This window comes from Alosa pseudoharengus, unplaced genomic scaffold (genome assembly GCF_046254945.1).
Source record: "Alosa pseudoharengus isolate Yale_2024_CS ecotype anadromous, Long Island Sound unplaced genomic scaffold, YU_APseudo_1.1 YU_APseudo_1.1_scf_30, whole genome shotgun sequence".
Taxonomy (NCBI): Eukaryota; Metazoa; Chordata; class Actinopteri; order Clupeiformes; family Clupeidae; genus Alosa; species Alosa pseudoharengus.
This window is the reverse complement of record NW_027468719.1, coordinates 20,001-31,272: the sequence shown is the minus strand read 5'-3', so window position 1 is coordinate 31,272 and position 11,272 is coordinate 20,001. Positions and strand designations below refer to the sequence as shown.

The 11,272-nt window shown below is 41.8% G+C and overlaps 1 protein-coding gene and 1 long non-coding RNA gene across 2 annotated transcripts in view; one reads left to right on the top strand and one right to left on the bottom strand.

Annotated features, from left to right (window-relative positions):
* The first annotated feature begins 341 nt into the window (after nt 1-341).
* Nucleotides 342-2,317, top strand: LOC143101182 (uncharacterized). The gene is made up of 3 exons (XR_012982148.1): nt 342-364; nt 616-750; nt 1,631-2,317. It is a non-coding gene; the product is annotated as an uncharacterized LOC143101182 (long non-coding RNA).
* Nucleotides 2,318-7,532: 5,215 nt separating this feature from the next.
* The window catches only part of LOC143101190 (eukaryotic initiation factor 4A-III), an 8,738-nt gene continuing 4,998 nt past the window's right edge, over nt 7,533-11,272 (bottom strand). Inside the window, exons 8-12 of the mRNA XM_076264592.1 lie at nt 10,759-10,897; nt 10,147-10,262; nt 8,681-8,788; nt 8,300-8,427; nt 7,533-7,763 (exon numbers count right to left, since the gene is read on the bottom strand). Of these exons, the coding sequence (XP_076120707.1) occupies nt 7,747-7,763; nt 8,300-8,427; nt 8,681-8,788; nt 10,147-10,262; nt 10,759-10,897 (508 nt within the window). The 3' untranslated portion in view covers nt 7,533-7,746. The remainder of the gene's footprint in view (nt 7,764-8,299; nt 8,428-8,680; nt 8,789-10,146; nt 10,263-10,758; nt 10,898-11,272) is intronic.

The following is an 11,272-nucleotide window of genomic DNA, read 5'->3' as shown; positions in this document are numbered from 1 at the left end:
GACGGGGGGAAAGATCAGTAGCGCCTTCTCTGCTACCACCCGTGTTGGTCCTGCCGACACCTGCTGACACTTCAGGGGCCCCAAATGCGGGGGAAGACCAGCCAATTGAATGGGACAGTTGGACTGGTGTGACCCTCACAAGGGAAGATCATCCAACGCCTGTAGGAGGACAACACCAGCCCAGACAACAGACCCAGTCAGAGGGCTAGTTTAAGCGGGTTGTATGAATGCAGGGTGGCTGTGTGTGGGAGGTAGTGGTGTATTAATTAATAAACTGTGAAAAGTAAATCCTGAGTTGTGTGTGTTTAACTCCTCCTCCGACTACCAATAACATAATTACAATATTACTAGATATGCTATTGGGGTATGATGTGCTAACTTATATGTTTACTGTACATACACTGTTTTATTTTTATCAACTGCACCTAAAAGCACAGCACAGACCGTATTTGGGCTATCAGTTGATCCCGTGATCTTGGTGTTGGTAGCACCTTGCACTTTAAGGAACATTTTATTCTTAAAATCCAACATCAGACTTGTCTGGGTGTGATGTACACAACCTTGTCAGATAATTTTCCCTAATGTGAGATGCTAATTCTCTTCCTTATGTGGCAGATTGGAAGTGCCTTCAACAGTAAGTCAGCACAAGATGAGCTCAGGAGTATCGCATCTTCACCAGACCATGTGTTTAGAGTGGACAACTTTGAGGCACTGAGCAACATCATCAGCAGACTGAAGAAGAGCATCAAGGTTTCACCTTTGCATTCATTAGCACTTGCAAATAGAATTGCCACCAAAGAATGAAACATCTTTACTTAAGATGTCATCATTACCTCAAATTAAAGACGAGATAATATAGATAAAACATTAAGCATAGAAACTGAAATGAAGATTAGATTTTTTTAAAACAATCCTATTATGAAGAGGGGCCAAGGGCTACCAGATTTGCTATAAAAGATTAAAAAACGCAACAGGCTGATAGAACAATTCATAAGATACAAGATATAGTCACAAACCATGGAAGTGAATGTAAGAGTAAGAGAGTAACTCATTACAAAGATGGCAATTATGCCAAATTATCTTGCTGCATGTATGATGACCAGTCAGTCTTATGTGTGTATAATTTACTTGACCAGTTTATTTTCTCTAAATAAGATTTCTTTATGAGTATGTTGTTCATGTTGCAATAATTATTTGAAACAATTCAACAATGAGCCATAAAATGTGTGTTTAGATTGGATATGTGCAGCAAACAAGTGACTCTCTTACGCTTACTTTGGCTTACATTGTATTAAAAGAGCGCCACATGTGGTGCAAAGTGGTACTGTAGATCCAGTACAAATTCAGTGGATTTATAGATAATATTTTTCAAAACTCTTATCTCAATAAAGAAACTCAGCAACAAGCCCACATTTTGGACAGATGATCCTCACATACAGAATTATACATGCTAATGTTTTAAAAGAAATCATGTTATCTGTCCACATGGTGAAATGAGAAGATGAAAACAGGGTTTTTAAAAAAAATCAAGCCCAATTAAAAAAAAAAAAAAAAACGGTGTGTGTGTGAGAGAGAGCAGCAGCTGTCCCTCCCCATATTCTGATGTTTTTTCCTCTCCTCTTTTCTGCAGATGCCTGTGAGCTCACGCTGGACCCAAACATAGCAGACCGATATCTCTCTCTCTCTGAGGGGAACAGAAAGGTGACACTTGTGAGTGAGGAGCAGTCATATCCTGACCACCTAGAGCGATTTGACTGGCAGCAGGTGTTGTGCAACGAGGGGTCTGTCTGAACTCGGCTACTGGGAGGCTGAGTGGAATGGGAATGGAGCTCATATAGCTGTGGCCTATAAAAAGCATCAAGCGGAAAGGGCAAGATCATGATCTATGCCCTATTCTGCCAGACACAATAATTCAGAGACTGCCATAATATTTGCCCCCTCCTTCCGCTCCAGAAGAGTATCAGTGTACCTGGACTGGCCGGCCGGCCGGCACTTTGTCCTTCTAGAGCGTCTCCTCTGACACACTCACCCATCAGCACACGTTTCACTCCACATTCACTGAGCCCCTCTAGGGTTTGGCCTGGCTCTTCAGTAGCCTGGAAATCCAGACCTTGGAAATCTAGAAAGATTAAGGGTCTGGCCGTGACTAATGTAATGGCCCAACTCGAGGGGCGGCACCAAGCACGCATTTAAAGATCTCACTGCAAGCAATTGGATAACACTATGACCAATGTTTATTCACTGATTTCGGACTTCAACGTTGTCATTATCTGTTTAGCTCGCCTCTGGCCCGCATATATCAGATACACCCATGTGATTGGTGCCCCATGATACAAGGGACTAGAGTTGGATGTCTCGAGACCGGTCTTGGTCTCGAGACCGGTCTCGAGACCACTTTTACGTGGTCTTGGTCTTGTCACAGTCTCGACCGTCTTTGGTCTTGGTCTTGTCTTGGTCTCGGATCCCTCGGTCTTGTCTTGGTCTCATTGTCTTGGTCTTGCGGTCTCGGGTCGACATAGTGGTCGGGAGATTTGCAACAAATATGTCCATGATACAAAACATAACATTTGATAATGCAACATTAAATTATTTCGCCTTTCACGCCCTTCAAATGCAACCTTTCAAATGCAACCAATCAATGACATACATGTATTTTGTTGTGATTAAGAAACTGGCGCTCATCCAATCAAAAGACGCAAGTGTAGCCAGCGCGAAATGTTAGGTTTACGTCGTAGCTGTCAGTCTCAGTCAGACCTAGTAATAATCATGTCAGCGAATTCCGCCATCATTAAATTTGCATTCACGGAACATAAAGAAATTTGCAGTCCAGGGGCAAGAAAGAAGCATTCTGCAAAATGCAAGTTTTGCAAAGTCTCTCTCTCTCATCATTGTCATGCAATTGCTATAGCCTACATAGTTTATCTCACCCAGTCTACGAAAACATTTACAGTGAGTGAGCTCAGTCACACACATTCATGACATGCTCTGTCTCTGCATTGTTCCGTCTGTAGTTGAAATAATACCTTCTTAAATTTTATTTAAACTGGGACTGAACCTCTTACCCCAGCAGGGTTCTCAAGTCTCACGCAATTGGCGTGAGACACACGCAATTCAACAAGTTCACACGCTCACACACCACACCTTGCATTTCTCACGCAGAAATATTACTAGGGATGTCAAGGTATCTGCATAATTATTAGAGGAGGCGCAGGGATACGAGAGGATTTCTCGCAGGGTTCAGAACTAGCGCACCACTCACCAGCAAAATCAAAAAAATAAATAGGCTATTCGTTGTATCCGGGTAAAATTCCAAAATAGCACATCCCCTCCCTACAACCACGTTATGCTTGTGTGGGGTTACACGTTTAAGATTTCAAAACTGCACCAACATTCTTTTTATTCAGAAATTCAACTGTCTGTCATTTGGTAAACCAGCCTACTTATGGTAGCCTACTTTACAGGGTGTGTAAATCAAGCCTTTTCACGAACATTTGGCCTAGCCTACTTTATGGCAAATTATTTCTTATCTATAAACTAAACTAAACTGTCGGTCATTAAGAAAACATAATGATTGTGTCGTTGTAGCTTTGTGTAACCCAGACATCAGCAACGTTCATTTTATACGACCAATCACTCTCGTGGCTGCCTGCACTTTCCCTGTCGTCACGGCTGCAACTTTCGCACTCGTTTGTGCTTTTTAGCGCCTTGTTCATCAGGTCCCGGGACACCCATCTGATCCTCCATGGACCATGTCAACAATGAATGAAAATTAGCTTATAACGAGTGTTATCAATTTGAGCGAGTATGCTACACATAGGCCTACATTTTTTTCTAAACATACAGGACTGCTGCAGACAATGACCTGCCAACCACCATAATGTATTGAACTTGCTGTCCTCGGTTTCGGCATGCACATGCTTAGTCTAATGATTCAGTGACAATATAGGCTACTCAAGTGAATAAAGCAATTAGCCTAATAAATAAAATATTTGTCTCACTCAGTACATAAAAGCCTACATCTCGTAAATTGGTGAGCCATAGAATATCCCAGCGTCACGATTATTATATTTCAAGATTCCAATCTATCCCACCTAAATATGAAAAGTTATTTCTACTGACATGCTTCCTGGTGACATAAAAAACAAATGGTTTCCCTTGATAAGGCTGACATAAGAGACATAGGCTATGCATTATACTTTCCCAGACAAAAACAAGATATAGGATGTATAGATTACAATGACAAATTCAAGGTCTCAAAGGGTTAATGCTTTCCAATTTTTTTTTATAATTAGTGAGTGAGTGCACCCCCCCCCCCCCCCCCCACCCCCCCAATCTCACTTCAAGCTGAGCTCAAAACTTGAGAACCCTGCCCCAGTATGCTGCTCTTATTCAATTGATGAAGTTATGGTGTAACATAGAGACATGTGGAGACACAGCACTCAAAAAATCCTCCATAGAAATGCATGGGGCTAGTTTGTCTACACATATCCCACCCCTTCCTCGCCAAAATGTCGACATGTGTATACATTGAGCGAATCATGTGGTGTGAGTTGACTACTTTGAGCCAATTATGTGCTGTGTTGTGCAGACATTGTGCCAATCATGTGTTGTGAACTCGAAACTGGAGCACGGTTGGTGTGGTGAAGCCTTGCGCACGCGCATTTCTGCTGAATAGGATGCCCGATGAGTACCCAAAAAGCGTTGCAATATGGCCGCCGAGTGGAGGGACATGCCTAAAAGGACTTTGGTAACACTAGCTTGCTAGCTGTTTTTTTTTTTTTTTTGGTCTCGGTCTTGGTCTCGGTCTCGTCTCGACTTTGTCTTGGTCTTGACTCAGTCTGTCTTGGCCTTGGTCTCGTCTTGGTCTCGGTCTTGATACCCTCTGGTCTTGGTAGTGTCTTGGTCTCGGTTTAGGCGGTCTTGACTACAAGTCTACAAGGGACATAAGTAATGAGCATCATTATTCATTGCCAGAGTCGCTGAGCAAATTCAAATTGTGTTCCCGTGAGAACGGGATTTCCAGGATAACTCCTCAGTGCTCCTGTGTCAGATCATATGAGCAGATCACATGACCTCAGGAACTCCAGACACACACTCATGTTCATACACACAGTGTGATGGTCTTATGCTGTGTAAAAGTATTCTGGTCAAACACTTCTATACTGATAGTGTTCAAAATGTTGATATTGGTTTCTCACTTACAACACTGTTTAAATTGTGGTCTATATGAATGTTTCAACAACAATGCAACAGTATCCTGTTCTCCATGAGGTTTAGTTATTTGCATACTTACTGCATTGTTTAAATTGTGGTCAATAAGAATGTTTTAGCAACAATACAACAATGCATTAGTCTGCTCTCCAAGTGATTCATTTTTTTGCATTTGTTTGACAATTGTGTGCAAATCTGGAGTGAGTGAGTAGTTAGTGTATATAGTGTAAGAATAAACATCACACACACATTTTGCAATTGGCACAGAAAAAAAACCTGTAAGGCGATATTCGTGTACGGTTCATTCCATGTTTGGTTGTTTCCACGGATCATCCAATGTTTCTGTTGGTATATAAGTGTACAAGTTGACTACTCTCTACTTTGAATAAAACATGAAAATGAACGCAACCACTGTGTTGGTGCTAGGGATGGGCAGAACGAGGCTTTGTGAAACAACAAAACGTTCGAAGCAATTGCGCCGGAATGTGTCGAGGTTTCGAAACAATCCGACACCCGTAACTCCATGTTAGCAAAACTAGCCACTAGATGTCACCATCACATTTTGACCGTGAAGTTCAACTGCTTCAGACGAATAATATAAATAGCCAACATGGAACGCAAGATTTCGTCCACAGCCACGTGGTTGAGTGGTTAACACACTTGCATTCGGCCGGAGCGTCCGGTGTTCGATTCCCTGCTGGTGCTTAGAAATTTCAGACTATATGCCTTCAATAACTAGAATATTTTTATATCTGCCAGTTAGATGTTTTGTTATTTCAGTTTCATAGTACATTATCCTTTGGAATATGCTGGAGAGGAAAATGCTACAATGGTTTTAAAATGTAGGCTATGCTTATGGCCCAGGGTTTTTTTTGGGAACATGTTGTAGGGAAATAAAGAATACATGTGAAAAAGGGTAGACTAAACAGGTACAACATGGGAAAAATAAACAACACATTTTTTGTATGTCAACATACATTTTTATTTAGGAATAACAGTTGTTCTGCCGTCTTGGCATTTAATCTGTTTCTTGTTTTTGAATAAACCTCCCCAGCCTTGGAAAACATTCTTTCACAAGGCACACTTGTTGCTGGCATGCACAAATATTTTTTGGCCATCACAGTTAGGTTTGGATAAACCACTCTCCTCTCCTGCCAGTATTTCAAAGGGTCAGCTGTTCTTGAAATAAAGGCATCAGTCATATATTTTTTTTACTTCTGCTACTATCTAAATATTAACGTCACTAGACTATATCTATCTAAACTATCGCTCACTGTCTGTCTCTAGCCTGTCAACTAATCTATATCACTAACCTATCAATCACAAGAATGCACTATAAATCGCTATATCTCTCAAAATCTCTCTCCTCACAAAAAACCCACAAAGATAGGATGTGTTTGAATGACTTTTAAGCATTCTGGGACTTTGTAATTTAGATCAAACAGGTGTTTACTCGGGTAATTGGCTCGCGCGGTAAGGCTGTGCACCTGTCCAAACCAAATTGAAACACCACGAAGCCTCACTAAGCCATGGTCACGTGACATGGGCGTTTTGAACCACACTTCGAAACACTGTTCGAAACACTTGCGTTTCGGAAGCTCGACACTGTTTCGAAACGTCAGCTTCGAGCGTCACATCCCTAGTTGGTGCTGCATGTGAACTTTAGGAACCATCAGGGGCAGGTTCAGCTGCCTGCTTAATATACTTCAGGGTGAACTGGCTTTCTAAACGATAAAACAAGTATCCATTTCTAAAGACAACCTATTCAATCACTGGTGTAAATTTCCTTGCTTTTGTTACGATGCCTAGGTGTCTATTGTAATGTGTAGCAAGTACAGTGTAAAGCCTTCAGTAACTGTGTAGATGGGATACTGTAGATGGGATTTACCTGTCTTAAATACATCAGCCATCTGCTTCAAATTAATTACAATCAGAGACCTCAAATGCCCAAACAAAAATGGAGCACTGTTCAACAGTACCATTTCAAACTAACAGATTAGAAGGTTGTGCCCATCTTAAAAATGTAATACAAGCAGTCTGCTCGCAGATTGGTTTCCAGAGTTAAGAGATTTTGTTAATATGTGACTCATCCTCATCTGACAGTTAACAGCTAACGGTCTATAGTCAGAACTCTTGATGAACTCTGTCGGGTGGGAATGGCAATTTTCCCACGCTTTTCACTAAATCATATACTTGGAATGTTCCCCATAACCCAAAAAGTTCTATTTTAATGAACAAAGTGTAGAAAACAACTCAACAACGAGAGACATGGGCGACATATGTTTTTCTTTATTTACAAAACTGGCGAAACTCACATTGAGCCCCTATAGAAAAAAAAAAGGAAACCATCCAAATCCATCAACAATTCCAGCACCGCAAAACAAAAAAAAAAATGAAACCTACTTTAAAAAATGACACGAATGCAGTAAATAAAAACACAGACTCTGGAGGAAATAAAATTAGAGGCCCGACAGGGCGGGAGGGAAATAAAGAGACTTCCGGGGAATGAAGGGGGAACAGGTGGCGTCTTCCGATTTAGATGAGGTCCGCCACTGAAATACAAATAAGAATTGCACATTATAATTATTTACAGTTGTTGATGATAGCATTTAAAAAGGTAGAGTCTGTGATTCATATTAAAAGTGTCAATTGACAACGTTTCCATGCACACCATGTTCCGTTTTGTTCAGAATGGGCAAATTTTTGCACAATCCACATACTCAAGTGCATGTTCCTTACAAAATCGGGCTCCATTTAAAAGGGGGATTAAACAGGCTTTCCAATGTTATAAGATTTTTTGGCACAGAATTAATCTACCAAACACAAATTTCCTTACTTTTTGTGCTAAGTAAATTTTACGGGACAAAGAACATTGAGAAGTCATGACGCAGATGTTACTTCTACTACACGTCACTGCTTAATTCAGCATAACATGTTTCTGCTACACAATGGAAACATTATTCTAGAATATGGTCCTTATTCAGAATATGGTGTGCATTGAAATGTAGTCAGTGACTGGCAACTGTGACTATATGTGACTGACTGTATGAAGGGATTTGAACTGATTTGAGTATCATCACACACTCACCGTTCATGGGCATTTCGTCAATCTGTGTGGAGTAGTACTGCTCAATGTCTCGCAGGATGCGGATATCGTCGTTCTTCACAAAGTTGATGGCCACACCCTTACGGCCGTAACGACCCGATCGGCCAATCCTGTGAAGCGACAAAGGGAGGTGCAACACTGATTTCTAGGCGTATCTGGTAATGTTTTGAGATGTGTGGGTCCACCTCTATATGCGGGGGTATCAGGCAGTGTTCTCAGGTGTGTGTTTGTGTGTATGTCCACGTCTATGAGTAGGGGGTTTCAGGTGAGTAAGTATGTGTGTGTGTTTGCCTGTACTTGCAGATGTACAACTCGCTGTTGTGGGCATGTCGTAGATGACATTGACGTGTGTGTGTGTGGTACCTGTGGATGTACAACTCTCTGTTGTTGGGCAGGTCGTAGTTGATGATGAGGGAGACTTGCGGCACATCCAGACCTCGAGCCCACACGTCTGTGGAGATCAGCACGCGGCTGCAGACACACACGCACAAACACACAAAATAAAATGTATGCAAACAATGTTTTGTGTAATAGGTTTGAGAGAGAGACAGACAGAGAGAGAGAGAGAGAATATATATGTATAGATAAACAAATAGATAAATAGATGGTACACAACAAACTAGTAGGTGTCAGATGCTATATACACACACATTTTATTTTGTGTCTTTCTGTATGGAAAGCAATGGGGCAGTCATGGCCTACTGGTTAGGGCTTTAGGCTTGTGGCAAGTGTGCTCTGGAAATTCACAATTTCGTCGCCGTTTAAAAAAAAAAAAAAAATAGTCCAGTCCATACAACTTCATTTCAATTTCAAAAGAAATACTGGACTATGTTTTTTTTTTGTTTTTTTTAAACGGCGACGCAATTGTGAATTTCCAGAACACACTTGGCAATCGACTCCTACGGACTTTCCCCTAAAGATGGCAGCAAAGATTGCAACATTTCCGGAAAGGTACTGGCTTGATGAAATTCATTCTGGACTCTCTATCCGACCACATAAAGACCTAGGGATAATTCGGTTTGGCTTTAGGGACCCTCTACTCACTACCACGTAAGTGTAATGTTGTTTGGAACTGTAGAAGAGGTATAAAAATAGCGTTTTGTAGCGGCGAAATAATATGCCCTTCTGACTTCCGCGCTAACGAGTTTTGACTAAAAACGGTAAAATCGAACTTTCTCAAAACACATCCGAATGACATGATTTTGATGTCAACTCAACGTATGTACTCCCATTCATCCGTAAATTGATCTAAAGTGCATTTTCTCCAGATAATTCAATAAGCAAGGCACCTAACCCCTCACTGCTCCCCGAGCGCCGCTGTAGCAAGGCAGCTCACTGCTCCGGGATAGTGTGTGCTTCACCTCACTGTGTGCTCTGTGTGTTCACCAATTCATGGATGGGATAAAAGCAGCTACCAAATCCCTTGTATACGCAAGGATACTTTGCCTAGAAACCTGATTTACATTTACGTTTTGTCTAAATGTTTTTTTTCCGAGAGAGAACAACAAAACTAATATGTGTCAGATGATGTACGGTGTGGGCAGTAGTGGCTAAGGCGCTGGGTTAGCATGCCATCAAAATATTTTTTTTTTAAAAAGAGTAAATGTAAATGGTGTTGGATTGCACCAGTGTGATAAAGCGAACTAACAGGCTCCTGATTAACTGGTTGGCTGCCAACCAGACTAAAAATAAAAGTAAGAGGTTCCTGGGTATACTGCACACCTTACTGATCTAAAAAGGTTCCTGGGTGGTTGTCTGACTGAATTTAAAAAGGTTCCTGGTTTTTGTTTGGCTGCCAGTGTGAACTACACTGAAAGGTTCCTGGTTACCTGGCTCCGGAGCGGAACTCCTTCATGATGGACTCACGCTCCTTCTGGGGCATGTCTCCGTGCATGGAGGACACCGTGAAGTTGGCCTCCCTCATCTTCTCCGTCAGCCAGTCCACCTGTGAACACACACACACACACACACACACACACACACACACACACACACACACACACACACACACACACACACACACACACACACACACACACACACACACACACACACACACACACACACACACACACACACACACACACACACACACACACACACACAAATCAGTATTTCTGCAACTGGCTACTTACTTAAAGCATGTTATATACAAGGAATCAATACCTGTTATTTGTGACTTCTCTTGTCGCAAAATAAACCTGTGTGTGTGTGTGTGTGTGTGTGTAAACCATATATGTGTGAGATGTTTGTGTACTCACATTTGCCTGAGGAAGACCCAGCCGGGTCGAAACGTTGCAACACTTAATAAATGTATGGGAGTTTTTAGCAGAGTGCGGGCATTCATTTCTTTTGAATTCTAGTGGGGATGTGCACACTACTACAACTACTCTGTGTTGACTGCCTGTTTGAGGTGTGCGCGTGTGTGTAAGTAGACTGACCTTCCTCTTGGTATTACAGAAGATGACGGCCTGTGTGATGGTGAGTGTGTCGTACAGGTCGCACAGCGTGTCAAACTTCCACTCCTCGCGCTCCACGGCCACAAAGAACTGCTTGATGCCTTCAAGAGTCAACTCATCACTGCCAACACACAAAAAAAATAGATCAGTTTCACTCAAAATCCTACACATTAAGATTTGTTTCCCATAATCTCTATGCATAAGGATTTGGTGCATGTGTGGTGCATTTTCTCATTGGTAGACTATGAACTGAGTGATGAGTGTGTGTGTGTGTGTGTGATCACAGTTTGACCAGGGTCCCAATAGTGTTGGTCATGGACTTCTTAGTCAACTCAAGGATCTTGTTGGGGCAGAAGGTGTGTGTGTAAGACCAAATCTCATTGGGAACGTCTATGTGTAATGATTTACCGTTTTCTGTTTTTACAGATAGACTATGAACTGGGAGGTGTGTGCATGTGTGTGTGTGTGTGTGTGGGGGGGGGGGTGTATTTAAACA